Source organism: Trichosurus vulpecula, chromosome 7, assembly GCF_011100635.1.
Source record: "Trichosurus vulpecula isolate mTriVul1 chromosome 7, mTriVul1.pri, whole genome shotgun sequence".
NCBI lineage: Eukaryota > Metazoa > Chordata > Mammalia > Diprotodontia > Phalangeridae > Trichosurus > Trichosurus vulpecula.
This window is the reverse complement of record NC_050579.1, coordinates 209194944-209211725: the sequence shown is the minus strand read 5'-3', so window position 1 is coordinate 209211725 and position 16782 is coordinate 209194944. Positions and strand designations below refer to the sequence as shown.

At 37.8% G+C, this 16782-nt stretch overlaps 1 protein-coding gene across 1 annotated transcript in view; it reads left to right on the top strand.

The window, feature by feature from the left end:
* LOC118856961 (adhesion G protein-coupled receptor B3) overlaps positions 1-16529 on the top strand; it is a 187242-nt gene extending 170713 nt beyond the window's left edge. The window contains exons 14-15 of the mRNA XM_036767541.1: positions 9294-9398; positions 15716-16529. Of these exons, the coding sequence (XP_036623436.1) occupies positions 9294-9398; positions 15716-15904 (294 nt within the window). The 3' untranslated portion in view covers positions 15905-16529. The remainder of the gene's footprint in view (positions 1-9293; positions 9399-15715) is intronic.
* Positions 16530-16782: the final 253 nt, after the last annotated feature.

The window sequence follows — 16782 nt, the reverse complement described above, 5'->3', positions numbered from 1 at the left end:
CAAACAATAATACTCCTTCTCTTCTAAAGAAAAGATTCTTAGGAACTTCAGCTATCCAGAAGCTCAGAGAAGTTAGCAGCTTGGGGTGGGGGAGAGGAGGAGCTCTTGAATATTAAGGAATCGAATTTGCACCAAGATAGATCTCAGGCCCTCTACCAGAAAATTAGATGTAAGATACAGAACCATATTAGAGGCAGGACAAGAAGACAAGAGACAGACCATGAAGGAGAGCCAAGGTCCTTTTAGTCTGGATCTCTATGCTATTTCAGTAGTCTCCGAGGACAACTCTGTGTCACAGTATCACACAGTAATTGATGTCTAGAATGATCAAGAAGGAATTAAGTTCAGTATTCTCAATTTAGCAGTATGCAGCTAGGTGGCACAGTGGAGAGAGTCCTGGGCCTAGAGCCAGGAAGAATTATCTTACTGAATTCAAATCTGGCCTCAGACACTTACTAGCTGTGTGACCCTGGGCAAGTCACTTCACCGTGTTTGCCTCAGTTTCCCCATCTATAAAATGAGCTGGAGAAGGAAATGACAAACCACTCCAGTATCTCTGCCAAGAAAACTCAAAGAGTCAGACACAACTGAAACAACTGAAAAAGAAATTTGTTTGAAATTTGAACCACAAATACTCTATTTAAAAAGGAAGGGAAGTGTGTGGTTCATTCCCGAAAGACTTTTATCAAAAATGGTTCAAATAATACTTTGTCACTTAAAAGTCATTAGTCATCTGGACATTTTTGCATAGGTGAAATATCATGGTCCCCGACAATGCCAAACTGATGAGTCATTACTGTTCTTTGAAAAGTTCCCCCTCGTTTGTGAGGATTAAACCACATGGCCTATAGCATTCGGGGCTAGAAGGTACCTTAGAGATCATCTGTCAAATCCCCTCATTCACAGATGATGCTGGGTCTAGAATCAGGAAATCTAAGTTCAAAGCCTGGATCTGCCACTTACTGTGTGACCTCAGGCAAGTAACTTAACCTCTCTGGACCTCAGTTTCCTCCTCTGCAAAATTAAGGGATTCAGCTAGATAACAATCTAGCATCTTCAATTTATAAATCTATGATCCTTTGACACTCAAAGGGAAAGAGACTTGCCCAAGGTCACGTAAACTTTGAGAAGTTGAGCTGGGATTTAAACTTGCCTCTTCTGGAACTGAATCTAAGGCTCCTGCCTCTATACAGCACTGACTACCTTGCTTTAGGTTAGTCAAGCACCTTTATGAATACATACCCCTCCAATCGCTAACCCACCAAAAATTGAGCCCTTTTCCACCTGACTCTCGAGACATTATCTGAAGTGAAAGAAGTCTGTACTAAATACAGACTCCCTTTGCAGAAATGTTGAGTCACCCTCGGCTAGTAATAAGGCTGATTTAAATCTATTTCCTGCTACTAAACATGGAACAAGTGAAGATCAGCTATTCATTATCCTTTCCCAAAAACTTTTCCTAATCATGAAACCAAAAATCTTCCCTCCAAAAACTGAGAGTCTTCCTTGTAAACCAAAACTGGGTTTTTTTTAAAAAAGTTGCTGAGTCCAAAGATTTGTGGGACTTATCTATGGCGTATCAGTCTTTAAAGGGCATCATTTGTGTCCAAAATCTAAATTATAAATACTGAGACTTTCCAGTTTGTTGTTATTATAAAACTTGCCACTGTCTGCCTCAAAGCACCTTTACCTTCTTATAGAAAAGGCATCAAATGATCATCCTAATGTTAACGTGATTAGGAAGGCTTATGTCAATGCCACAGCTCAGACAGCAGGTCATCGCTGGACATGAGTTATCTGTAGTTTCTGGTAAAGATGTTTGGCAGTGTTGATCTGAACAACATGGATCTTACAAATCCATATAGCAAAAGTCCAACATTATTTGACTTGAGGATGTTGGTCATCAGGGTCTAGCTATCTTTTTTGATTTATGTTGGAAAGAAATGTTTAGGAGGCTCCATTTCATTATTTATTTTAATCACTCGATTTTAGAAATAGCAGGAACTTCACAAATAAATTTGGTACTTATATTGTTCCCTGCTCCCCCCCACTAGCCACTTTTCTCTCAGTCAGTCAATACTCATATATGAAATGCCTCCTATATGCCAGGCATTGTGCTAAGTTCTTAGAATGCAAAGAAAAGCAAAAAATAAAACCCAGATCTCAAGGAGCTCGTAGTCTAATAAAGCAAGCATAGAAATATGTATTAAAAAGATATGCACAAGATAAATTGACAATAATTAACAAAGAGAAGGCATTAACATTAAGGAGGTTTGGGAAAAGCTTCTTATAGAAGATGGGAAAATGAAGGAAGCCAGGGAGGACAGGATACAGAGATGGAGAAAGAAAGAATTCTAGAAAGAGGAGATAGTGAAAATGCCCAAATTCAAGAGATGGGATATCTTGTGAGAAGGAAAACAAGGAATCTAGTGTCAATGGGTCATGGGGGATACACAAGGAGGCACAAAGTATGAGAAGACTGGAAAGGTAGGATGGGGCCAGGTTTTGAAGGGCTTTAAACACCAAACACAGGATTTTACTTTTGATTCTGGAGATGATAGGGAGCAACTAGAGTTTATTAAATAGTAGGGTGATGTGGTCAAACCTGAGCTTTAGAAAGATCATCCTAAAACGTAAGTGGAAAGGGATGGTTTGAAAAAGGTTGAGAGGGGTGGGGGGGGTAGAGAAAGGAAGAAAGAGGTAAATAATACTCCTCTACCCTGACTCTAGTGCCAATAAAGAACCAAAATAACCAGGAAAATACACATGAGAACTTGTAATTAGACTGAGAAAAACCATCCAAAGCATGAGTAATGCAAATAAATAAATAGCAAAGGGAAACCCTTGCTGTATTTGAAACCCATAATCAGTACAGCCAAAGCTGGGGCAAAATCTCTTTTTTAAGGATGCTGCCTGGCTAGAAGCTCTCTCTGGCATGATCATCCATGTCTACAGGCAATTTCTTCTCAAATAGTCATTTTTAACCATTTGGAATTAATGTCCTTGTGACAGGGTTAGGAGATTTACTTGAACATAGTATCATGGATCTAGAAGGCAAACAACTCTAGAGATCATCAGGTCGAGCTCCCTAATTGTACAATTGAGGAAAATGAAGCTTAAGGACATTAAGTGATTCTCTTAACATTCCAAAGGCAGTAAAGGGCAGAGCTGGGATACAAACCTGAGTGATGTGATTCACATGTACATTCAACACTTATTTGGACATGTTAGCCCTGAATGTGGTGAAACAAGCTACCATGGAAGAAAGGTCCAATATGCTGGCAGAATGGAGTGGTCTAAAAGATAACCCTCCAAATCAGCTTCATTGACAAGCATTTATCTTTTTAATTCATCTGTCCTTCTCACACCACTCCTTCCCATTGAGCAAATAAAAAAGTCAAACCCAAAGCACAAAAACCTCAATACATACCTGCATAGTCCTGAAAATCAAATTCCCACACTGGCCATGTCCAAACAAAATATGTCTCTTTCTACATTTTAAATTCACCACTCTCTCAGTACGTATGGCATGTTTTATCTTCCTTCTTTTACCTTCCTTCTTATCTTCCTTCTCATGGTTTATCATTGCTCAATGAGCATTCGTTAAGAGTCTACTAGGGGCTGAGTGTCCAAAGAGAAAAGGAAAACAAAACAGTCCTTGGCTTCAAAAATCATGCAACTTGGGGAAAAATTACATATAAAAGGATAAATATATTGATGAAAATCTGAGCAAGGCAGGGAGAGCACTAGTATCTGAAGTGTCCAGGAAAGGCTTCCCAAAGGACATGGCACATGAGCCCAACCTTCAATGATGTTAGTAATTCTAAAAATCAGAAGTAGGGAGTGATTTCTAGGAATGAGAAACAGAGTATGCTAAGGCAAAGAGGTTAATAACCAAGTTTGGGGAGCAGGAATGATACTCAATAAACTCAGAAAGATAAGCAGGAGCCACAATATAAAGGAGTTTAAGTGTCAAGCTAAGGACTTTGCATTTTATACTGGAGGCAATTGAGAGATACTGAAGATTATCATACCGGAGAATGACATAGTCAATTTCATGCTCTAGCAAGATTCTTTTAGCGGTTGTATGGAAAACATATAGAAAGGGAAGATACAGAAAGCAGAATACCCAATTAGAATGCCAGTGCAGTTGTACAGGCAAGAGCCAGTGAGGGCCTACACTAAGGGGGTGGCTATGTGAGTGTCTCCCCAATTAGAAGGTAAGCTTTGTGAGGGCAGGAACCATTTTTGCCTTTCTTTGAATCCCCAACACTTAGTACATTGCCTGACATATAGTAAGTGCTGGTTGATGGACTGACAGTATCTGACTGAGTGGAGTGAAGGTCACAGATGTGACAGATGCTGTGAAGGAAGAATTGGCATACTTCTCACAGAACTTCTGGGGGCCCTTTGCTTTGAGCATTTACTGTCAAGATGATTCTGAAAAAGCCAGTGATTCCTTGACAGCTAGACCTATTAATAAGTAAATGCTTCCAGGTAGAAACAAATGTTTGGCATCCAGATTGTTCCATAGCTTCTAATAATAATTTCTATGTACTCTTTTTTTTTACCTAGAACTATTAATAGAGCATATGAGTCGTATTTTATATCTGAAAAGTTCTGCAGTCATTTCAATGTTATTTTGTGACTATGTAAACAGTAGAACTGTCTGTCTTCAAAGAGCTTTCTGAAATGCGTTGATGAGTTTCTCACATGAATCCCACTCCCATAAGCACTTACTCATGCAATTCAGGTATAGTCCCCATTCAATCAAAATGTGATTAGAAATGCTCCAAGAAAACCAAACATGTTCTTTTTCCTAGAATAGAACTGAGGCTAGGTTTGTTCCCCGCTGATGCTGAAATAGCTTTGCTTCTACTAAAGTACTCTGCCGACTGACCAGACGAAGAAAATGAATAGACAAGTAAGTTCGAGGGGCTAGCCGTAGAGATTGAGGTGTGTCAAAGCTGAGCATTATCAAAGGGGAAGAAATCAAAAGTGAAGGACTTAAAATTGCAGGAGCATAAGGTTAGGACACCAACTCAATAGAAAGCAAATGAAGAAAGGAATAAATGGGGAAAGGAAGAGCTGCTCCAGTGAGAAAAAGAAAGAAGAAATCTTCAAAAACTTTGATTAAAAGAGATTGAAATTAGGTAAATATAAAATGAAATAGGAGAAAAGAAATGAATAAAGGTCCATGGGGGGCAGGGGGTTTCTATTTGTTATAAGTAATAAAGCAGCAGTGCTGCCTATCTAGTACATCATGAGCCTGGCACAGTGTCAATTAGACCTGGGTTTGAATCCTCTCTTGGACACATACTGAATGACCTTGGACAAGTCCCTTAACCATCAGTGTCCCCACACAACTAAATGCCTAAGATTATAAGATGAAGAGTAAGTGCTGATATTCATGGGTGGAGTGAGGTTTCTCAATTTACAGTTTTGACCCTCATTCCCCCCCCAAAAAAATCTAAGAAGTGAAAAAAATGCTCTTTTATATCACAGACAGCTGAGATATAAAGCTGGAAGGAACCTCAGAGACAGTGTCACTTTACAGATGAGGAAACTGAAGTACAGATAAATTAATGAAGGGATCTTGACTTTATTAGAAAAGGTAATACTATATGATAGATGTTGGATTTCTCTTTGTTTTTGGCTTAGGTGTTTCCATTGATATAAGCAATTCCCTGTGTGAAAACTTTCCACTAACAGCAAGAAATTCATCTGTAATTTACAATCTTAGAGAGTTGCCTGGGGACAATGAGAAGTTAAATAACTTGCCCAGGGTCACACAGTATAATGATGATGATGATGATAGCGTTTGTATCAAAATATTTATAGAAATAGCATATCATTATAGCCTTATACGAAACCTAGGAGGTAGGAGCTATCATTATCTCCATATTGCAGAGGAGAAAACTGAGGCAGACAGATGATTTGCTCAGGGTCACATAACTAGTAAGTGTCTGGGGCAGAACTTACATCCAGGTCTTCCTGATTCCAAGGCTACATACTATCTCTATTTTATTAACACTAGCTATTTTTGAAATCCACTAGGAAAATTTCACAATGAGATGCTGTTATGCCCCAGTTGAAAAAAATGTAAATAGAGAGAGTCATTAACCAAAACTCATGTCATTGGGCTAGAGTTGAAGCCAAGATTCTACAAGCCAAATTATGTTAAGCTTTCTGATATCTATCTTCATTTTATTTAATAGGCTTGGACTTGGTACTAAAGGTAACACTTTTTATTATTAAAAATAATAGTTCCTACCTTACCTAAACAGGATGTACTATATTGAATTTGCTGATGAAGGCCATGTTGTCATTTAAAATATCCATTGTTACTTTCAGCAAATTCTCCTTCTCATAAATCTTTACCATCTATCATTAGTCAAATTATATTTACAAGGTGGCTCTTCACCAAGCCTTGCCATGCTGTTTCTGTTATGCTCCCCACAACTGATGTGAAGCTAATGGCTCTATAATTGCTTGCTATGTTTCATCCTATTATCATGAATAATGCTGCCATTTTCCCATCCTCAACTATCTGATTTGTCATCAGTGACTATCTGGAGCTAAAAATGTCAAGGGTTGGGATTATTTTGGGTGTTATGAGATTTTAAGTGGCAACATCTCTCACATACAAGTAGAATGAACAGAGAAGAAACTGGCTTAAATCCAAGTTTACGGTGTATAAAAGGTGTGATTTGGTATTGGTGCAGGAAAGAAAATCCCTTCATGTTATTAAATTAAAATTTGAATTATCATGGTCTATTTTCCTTCTTGCTCCTGAAGAAGCCAAAGGACACTCCATGAATGTCTTTGGAGACAAAAGTAAATACTACAGACCTTAGGCAAAGATATATCACTTTAACATTTTCAAAACAAATCCTCATGTTGAGAAATTAAATTAGCTATTTAGTTCTTAACCAAGTGTTCAAATGGTACTTAAGTTAGGCATGTAGCTTTGCTGATACAGCACACATATGCAAATGAGCTATGTTAAAGACCTCTGACTCCATACTGACAATGGGACACTTACTCTCTCAGTGATCAAGATGACTCTAAGACTGTACATTACAGAGAAGGGAATAACCTTCATTGACAGAGGGATTTTCCTCACTAAATCACAAGTTCAGTCCCTATCCCTGTATTACCCTATGCAAATGAAGTAACCAGAAAGCCTATGACTAAACATGGTATAGCATAAGGAAACATGATATGTATCTGGTGCTACAGGAATACTGAAAGAATGAATGCCCTCTTCCTCAATTTCTAACTTCTAAAAATTGGTAATTTTATTTGAATTCTGGCTCCCATTCTCAAGAGTTGGGAATGACTTCTTTCTGGTCAACATTTATAAACTGCCTCCTGAAAATTCATTGTATTGCTTGTATAACTCTTTTCTTACTATTATTATTTTATTAACATTGCATTCTCAAAAAGTTCAGTGCAAAATAGATTCCCCTAAATAATTTAAGACATATATTATGTAATATATATATTACATAATATATGTGTGTGAAGCACAGAAGTCCATAGCAATGATTTTATGAGTTTAGGAAACATCCTGATGTGAAAAATCCCTCCACAGACATGGATTCATATAGACAACTTATCTGTAATTTAGAATCTTAGAAAGCTGCCGACTTAGAAAGTTGGTTAAGTGATTTGTCCCTGATCTGTGTTAGAGTCAGAACTTGAACTCAGGTCTCCCTTGCCAGGTAAGCCTTTTATTCATTATGTCACAACCCTCAGAACATCACATGGAAACATTTGTAAACTATAGTAGTCATTGTAATATTAATAGCATTAAATTTGAGGGTGAAGAGGTGGGTCAGTGGAGTAGTATGAAGAAATTGGATGGGGATGCTTATGTGTTTTTAGGAACTGTGGAATTTCACATTTTATCCCATGAACTCTGATGACTACTTTGTTCAAGTAATTAGTCATAACAACCATCTCTTAATCTTTGACTGTGTGCCAGGCACTGTGCTAAGCACTGCAGATAGATTTATAAGCAGAAAGAAAAATAGTCTCTGACCTCAAGAAGCTTACAGTTTAATTGGGGAGCAATAGGAAGCTAAAATATAGGTGGCAGGAAGAGGGGAGAACAGAGGAAGGTACCAGTATGGAAAGTAGCATATCAAAGCAGTAGATAATACAAAAATGAAGGCAAGGAATGAGGTCATGGTTGGCCTGGGCCTCATCCTTAAAATGGAGGGCCTGGGAGGCACCAAACAATCAGAGGGAGAGGCCACAGGTATAGCAGGTACTTCTAATGTCTGAAATACAGAGGGGTTGGGAACTTCCAGAGTGAGAAGCCTTCGAGGCCAATGTAGAGAAGCTCAGGGAGAGTTAAGAGCACAGCCTGGAAAGAAACAGAGAAATGACTGCCCTGTGTCTCCTTCTCAATCAATCAGTTGTTATCATTTTTAAGACTCCACTATGAGCCAGTCATTGCACAAAGTGCTGCAGATAAAAAGAAAAGCAAGATAGTCCCTGCTCTAAATGAGATAACAGTCTAATGAGGGAAACAGTATTCAAGCAACCATATGCAAATGAGCTATGAACAGGATAAATTGGAGACCATCAACAGAGGGAAAGCACTAGAATTAAGGGGGATTTGGAAAGGCTTCACGTGTTTGAAGCTGATGGGCCAGATTCTTGTTCTATGAAGCTTCATCAACCCTCAGCAATTATACACAAGAGTTTAGACCCTACATACATTTCAGTCACTATAATGTCTTGGGTCAACCTTTACAGCAGTACTAGAGATTCCTTTCCCCTTTAGTAGAGCCAGATCAGATTTTAGTGTTTATAGAAATAAAGCATAGGAAATAATATATTCCCTGCCAAGAATTGAGGGGCTCATGTGCTTCACACATCCTGATTTATATATACATACATTTAAATATATATTTATATGCACACTTATATTATTTTGTAGTATAACAATTTTGCAAAAAAAAATATCAGTTTTAACTTTGAATGATGAAAATCTTACACTGAGGTGATGATTGCATTTGTAATACATCTCTACTAGCACAGGAGAAAACTATTTTTGGCAGTCTTGTAAGTAGAAGGAAAATTCAATATTTTATGTACAAAAACTGCTGAATAAGAGACCAAGAGGAGATTTGGTGGAACTCATTTACATTTGTGGAGTCTACAGGGACCCCCTGGCTCCTGCCAAACTCAATTTGCCTTATTAGCAAGGAGAAAATAATGAATCTTAAAAAAGCCAGAAATCCAATTAGGAATGAAAACCATTCTGTCTTCTCTTACAGAAGGTCATGCATACTAGGAAGAGACATATGGAACTATTTCAGGAACTAAATCAGAAATTTCAGACTTTGGACAGATTTCGGGACATACCAAATACAAGCAGTATGGTGAGTATCCTCTTATTTAGTCAGCTCAATTCACTGAGTGTGAGCTCAGTACACCAAGTATTTAATGCCCACGCACTATATCATGTTCCCAGGACCCTGCTAGGTTGCTTCAGGGGATTGTATTAGGAATATATACTAGAAGGTATGATCTTTGCCCATGCAAAGCGCACAATCTTCCTGGCTAGCCAAAATGTCCACCCAGAAAAAAAAGAGAAGAATTCATCCATAAACCAATATAATTAGGTCCCAAAATGAGTGGTTTCACTGACAAGTATGAAAGAAGCACCTGTCTTTATGCTATAGAAACATCTCACTTATCATTAGGAAAAAGATTGTTTTTTTCAAAGTTTTATTTACATGATGCAAAGCAGACTGAAAAGACTTATGATTTCATTGATGTATTTATTTCCTCCACTGATGCAGAACACAATTCCTTGATGCATTACTATATCATCTTCACAAAGAGTTCAAAGGGGCCTCATTTTATAGAATAGAACACTGAGTCCCAAAGAGCAGAGGTGGCTTGTCCAAGGTCATACACTGTTCTAGGCTGGTCATCCCTCTCATTGTTCTTCACAACCACCCTAACAAATACTGTATTAATGCCTCATGTTACCCCATGTACCTTGAATGCCCTTCCCTCCAAGTTCTGCCTACCTAAAACCTAAGCATTCTCCACATCCAATTTGAGTCCTATCTCTCTAGCACTCTTCCCTCCTTCCTCCCATCCAGAATCCTCTGCAATAACTGTGGTTGAAAGGAAAAAAAAGGACTGAGGTCTATTTTATTTTTTTATCTTGTTTCATAGGCTGTCATGTTCAAATAATCCATTGCCGTATTTTTTATCTTATTTCATGAATTGCCATGTTCAAAGAAACCATTACCAAGATGCTGTTGGAACCCCCTGATACTCAATTTCCTATCTCTGTGCCTTGACCATGAGTGTCTCCTGTGCCAAAATGCACTTCCTCCTATATCCATCTCTTAGAATCCCTAACTTCATTCAGATCCCAGCTCAAGTGATAGGTTGAACTCCTCTCATTGCAGGGCTAGTTAGCAAGTGATTGTTCGAGCTATCAGCTTCATCTAGCCTGCTAAGGATCTAAGTTCCTTGAAAGCAGGATTAGTATAAACTTATTTTATTCCATTATTATTATTATCCCCCTCCCAGTGTGCCTAGGATAGTGCTGTACTCATAGCAGACATCTGATACTCAGAAATTGATTACTTCCCTCCACTTCCTCCTAACCATTTGGGCACAGATTTTTGGCCAACATATGACATTAACACAGGTCCCTGCCTGGAGATTAGATGGAAATAAATTTACCAATTCCTCCAAAAAGACTAAAGCTGAATTTGAAATAAATTGAAGAAATCATATTTTTAACACCTATCAAGTCCGGAAGGCACATGCAGCTAATCCAGCTGGCTGACCAGTGTTGATTTTCCCCTTTAGTGTCTAGTCTGAGGATGAAATCATTAATGGTGCAAATATCAGTATCCTGACAGTTTCTATTGCCCTTCTGATTGAATATCGCTGTAGCAGCATGCCTTTTCTCTATTTACTTAAATTTCTATGTTGTCTATAAACATTTATTACTGCATTAAATGATAGATAGGGGAGGGGGAAACTGTCTTCAGTAGGTAATTATTACTCTAATTCTTCAAGAATGGAGGAAAAAAGAGTGCTTTATTCTGTATTATTGATGATAAACTTGTAAGATCCAAGTTCATTATCCCTAATTGAGTCACATTATTTGTAGTGGTATATTATTTCTGACAATATTCTAATTGGGTAGGAAAAGACATTTAAAAATATCAATTAGGCACTTTTTTTTCTTTTTGTCTGGTTACTAACTTGTAACACCAAAATGATAATAATTTCACAAAATAATAAAAAAATTTTAGTAGTAGAAGGAAATTTGAAAGATTCTCTTGTCCATTTTCACTGCTCAAGGCAAGACAACAGTCAAATCACCCCAGAGAGATCATTGTTTAATGATGTCCAGAGAGAGAATTTCTTTCTCTCAAACATATGTGTGTACATGCCACACCCAAACAGTTCAAATTTCTTCTTGCTGCAGCCTAAACCCATTCTGCTCAGAGAACTGTGTCTGTGTCTGTGTCATCAGCACAAGTCTTAAAATGAGAACAGAAAGAAGCCAGGTGGTTCAGGATATCATATCAGGTGGAAAAAGCAGAAATGGGATTTTTACATAGTGCAAAAATTATTTAATACATTGAGTATTTATAGTAAGGAAGGGAAGGAAAGGGGTTTGGAGGAAAGAAAGCATAAAGGGGTAAAGGAAGGACTTATAAATGCCTACATGCTAGACACTTTATAAATATTATATCATTTGATCTAACTACCCCTGAAGGTAGGTGTGCTGTACTCCCCTTCTCAATCTATAGAGTTTTATTAGGAAAGCGGTACTTTGCTGGCAAGTGCCATCTGGTTATTTCCGCTTGCCACCTCTGTCTTCACTCCTCTCCCCTCTTCCAGATCCCCCCACCCAAATTCTGAGGCTTCAGTGATGGCCATTTTGGTTCCTCACCACAAAAAGACTGCCTTCAAGGACACAACTCTCATTCCTTCAGAACTCCAGAGCTGGGCACTGCAGACAAAGCAGGCAAGGGCAGAGTGACTAGTTGTTCAGGAAGAGCCTCAAAATGGGCCCAACATTGTTTAAGTCCTCTTACTATTCGTTATGACAGGAAGTGTGCAATAGTAGATAGAGAGCTGGTCTCAAAGACAGAAAGTCTTGTTTTCAAGTTCTAGCCCTAATAAATACATATTGTTATGGTGACTGAGCAAATCACTTAACCTTGTAGTGCTCGAGGCAACTCTGTTAAGCTATATATTACAGTGAAGGTGCAGACCTGCATTAGTACATTGGTTTCCTCCTCCAGGAGTATTCTATGCCCAGCCTCTATCTCTATGATTCATTAAAACAAATTCTTAGAAATTAAACAAGACCAGGGATGTGCTGGTAGATGTTTAACAACCAACTCTCCAAAAGAAATTGTATACACAGCACCCATTTAAGTTTAAACTTCATTATTCCTATTTTCTCCATCACTTTCTTAGTCTAGAGCAGGGATGGGGAACCTGGGGCCTCGAGGCCACGTGTGGCCCCGTAGGTCCTCAAGTGTGACCCTTTGACTGAATCCTTTGTTCTGTGAAGTCTGGATTGTGAAGTTCCAACCCCAGGTCTAGACAATCAACAGAACAGGGAATCAAGCCCTGCTTTGTAGTATTTGCTCCTTTCCAAAGTATAAATGTTCACAATGAAAATTTAACAATTATAGCTGGTACAAGCTGCCTCTAGCACACCAATGGACAAGACTCTAAGAATGAATACAAATGTTTTTCAGTGATCCCAGGAAATAGCCTAATACAAATGTTTTTCAGTGATCCCAGGAAATAGCCTAAAAGTTATTACTTAAAAATTAATTCCCTGCTATCACTTTTATGTTCTTGTTTTTGGTCTCCTCATAAAATGAAAATAGGGAAATATTCCAAATATTTGAAGAGAGCTACTGAGCTCAGTTCTAGTTGATCCAGTTTTTATACTAATGTTACATTCAGACTTTTTTTTAAACTTCCAAGAGAGGTAGAGTCACTGGATGGAGTTCGGCAAATACGCCAGACCTGTATTTTATGTCCTTCATTAGTCAATTGCTACAGTCACAGCCTAGATGACTTTGGACAAGTCACTTAACCTCAATGGGACTCAGTTTCCTGAAATATAAAAAGTGTGGCTTAGACTAGATGACTTCTCAGGTTCGTTTCAACTTTGGGTGTATAAGCCTCTGTTCCTATAGGAAACTGGGTGAAGGAGAGAATATTTAACTTTTATCCAGGAACCATATTTGAATTTCACAAACATGAGCTTGTTGAATTAGATATATCAGCATAGAAAAGACATGGAAGATGTTAGATCTGAAAACAAGCTACATTGTGTTTTAAATATATTTTAAACTAGAATAAATGAGATATAAATGGTATTATATTCATCTAGAATAAATATAAAATACATTTCTAAAAAAAGAATTGACAAAGATAAATAGTCCATGTCCTCAAGAGTAAAATCATTTTAAATTTCAAAATAATGTAGCTGGGGAAGTGTAGAGAAGGCTAGATTTGGAGTCAGAGCATATGGGGCTGAATCCTGGCTCTGTCATTTATTACCTGCAGGGCCTTTGGCAAATCACTAGGCCACTGTAAAATAAGAAAGTTGGATTAGTTGGTCTTATAAGCTCCCTTTGCCCTCTAAATTTATGATCCTAAGTGAAACTATTTTTAAAACTGTTCATTCTTTATTCTAATGGATATATTTAGCAAGAGGACATTAAATAGCCAACATCCTCTCCTGAATGATGATTCATGTTAGCAAATTTCTGGATTAAATTTAATAACTGGGCAGTTGTAAAAAGCACGGTTTCCATTTGATGTTTCCTCATAGGACTAAACAATCTGACAGTCAGATCAATATGCTGTAATTTCACATCAGTTTGGTAACACACAAATTGATCTGATGGACAGTTCCTTTTTTAACTTAGATGTCAATAATGATTTCTGCTATAAAGCTCATACACGAAACTTCACTTGTTCTCATGTTTCTTCATTTTGCACCAATTGTCAAATAACTTGTCATATAAAACACAGTAATTTCCATGATCACAAAAGAGCACAAATGCTATGCCATATAAAAGTGACCAAGACTCTACTAATAGTGAGATGCACCCTTCCCTCAGAGGAGACATGATGAATTCATCATAAGATGGCTCAGTGAATATAGTACTAGATTTGGAGTGAGGAAGATTTGAGTCTTCCAAAATCCTTCCTCAGATAACCAAGTTACCACTTTTCAGAATCAGATTCTTCATCTACAAAAATGGGGTAATAACACTTATTTCTCCAGTTTGCTGTGAGGATCAAAAAGATCACATATGTAAAGCAGTCTGTAAACCTTAAAGCAATATATAAAGTTATTAATATTATTAAACATTAGGAGAAAATCAGAAACTGATTCTAGAAAAATAGTTGACTTTTGGGCAGAGAGGTCTTTAAAAGCTCTGTTATTTAGGAAATATTTCCCAGAAAACTGAACTATCAGAAGGAAACAATTTGCAAAACTGGAGATGAGTATCCAAAATATGCATAAGAATATAGAAAGTTGTACAACGGAAGAAGTAAAAGACTATGAAACAAAGGAAGATGAGAAGTATTTGAACAATGCCAAAAGAAAAAAAGGAAGACAGGAAAGGAAAAGAAAAGAAATGTAAGAAAGAGCCCAAAGAGCCTAAAAGTCTTTGATTGTGGTCTAGAGACCACTATGAAGGTGTATACTCATTGGCAATTCGTATTACATTATAATGGCTATCTAATAATCTGAGCTCCTTGCCTATATCTCAGAAGATTCTATCACCAAATTGCTGAGTTTCCATCAGTTAACTTGAGTCTCCCTTCCTTACCAGAACTCAGGGCCCTGGCAAATGCCCCAAACAAGCCACATAATGACCACAGAAGAAGTGGTACAGAGCTGGATTTAGAGTTAAAGGGCCTGGCAGCAAGGTGGCACAGTGGATAGAGAACCAGAGTTGGACTCAAGACCCTGGGCAAGTCACTTAACCCTATTTGCCTCAGTTCCTCAGCTGTAAAATGAGCTGGAGAAGGAAATGTCAAGTCACTCCAGGGTCTTTCCCAAGAGAACCGCAGACATGACTGAAACAACTCAACAGCAACATTTAGTCTGAGCCAAGCCACCTGAGACAAGTCATGTAACTTTTCTGTGCATCAGTTTTCTCACCTGTCAAGCTAAGTGGCCTCTCAGGCCCATTCCAGCTCTAAATAATAATGACTATTGTTAAGGAAAGGAAAGCTCTTTGCATATGTTTTCTCTTTGATCCACCACAACACTGAGGTAGCTGCGATAATTCTTCACATTTTACAGCCGAGGAAACTAGAGCTAGATGACTTACTTGCCTACAACCACAAAACTGGTGTCTGAGAGATTAAGAGTCTAATCTTACTGAGATTCCTTCCCTAAATGAGTTTATTCTCTGGGCTCCTCCAGATTAGCTCCATGAATCACAAGTTAGAGACAAGGTGCTCCTCTACTCTTTTTCGATTCAAATGAATTCAAATCATGTCTGTTCCTTGGCAGCTGGCTGAAATTTCAGATCCTCTCTGTAACTGCTTAAGCTGGATTAAGGCAGCAAATAGGCACTTACCTGGCATGCTCAAAAAAAAAAAAAAAAGGATCAATCCCATCCATCACATAAATGGCTTTCTTCTCTCCTTTTCTTCACAGGAAAACCCAGCACCAAACAAGAGCCCATGGGACACTTTCAAAAACCCTAGTGAATATCAACATTACACCACAATAAATGTTTTAGACACAGAGGCAAAAGACGCTTTGGAACTAAGACCAGCAGAATGGGAGAAGTGTCTGAATTTGCCTCTCGATGTGCAGGAAGGAGACTTTCAAACAGAGGTGTAACAGAAAAAAAAAAAAGCAAAACATACTGCTACGGAAACGAGATGGCTCATTGCACTGACACTCGAGACTTGGGAAGCCTGACATTCCTCTCTGGACATTGTGGCTACCGTATATGTCAGGATCTTCATGTGCCAAACGTCAGTGGTGTTTTCGTACCATATCGTCCCGCTAGGCAAGCTAGTGGAGAACCAGGTGTACAATTCTTACCATCCTGTGTTGTAAGTAAACGTGGAATGGATTTGTAAGGTAATCTTTATAGATAAACCTCAAGCAACGATTCATGTTGTAACTGCTTCATTTGGTTTAGTTTTCAGAAAACTTCACCATGAAGCACAATGTATATATTTATGCAGTTTTTAAAGTTTATAACAGTCTGTTTGGCCATTACTACACTTTTTACTTTATAATATAAAAGCAAAGTTTTTGTCATTAAATGAATGTTTGTTGAGCTACATTCTTCATTGCTTTAAATGCAATAAAGTAATAATCTCACTTTTATATGAATAATATATTTCACATCTTTATTATTGCAGTTTTCTCCCGAAAGCTCAGAGTAGCTTTCTCTGCTGCAGCTGTGTATAAAATATTTAAAATGTTGTATGGTGTAAATAAACTTTTGTCTACATATCAGTTTTTTAGTGCATTTTATTTGGGATTTATTGAATTGAAATTTACATATTTATAAAGTTTTTTTTAAATGCAGATACCGAAAAAATGTATTCTCAGTTTTAATGGCATACCGTTATTACTCCTTTGAGGCTAATGATTTCTCAAATGTAAAAGTAGGTTTGTATAATAGGTTCTGTATTTTCTACTCAAAACGCTCTTTGGAACAATGTACCATGTAAATTCAGCTTGTCAGAATTCTGCTGCCATCA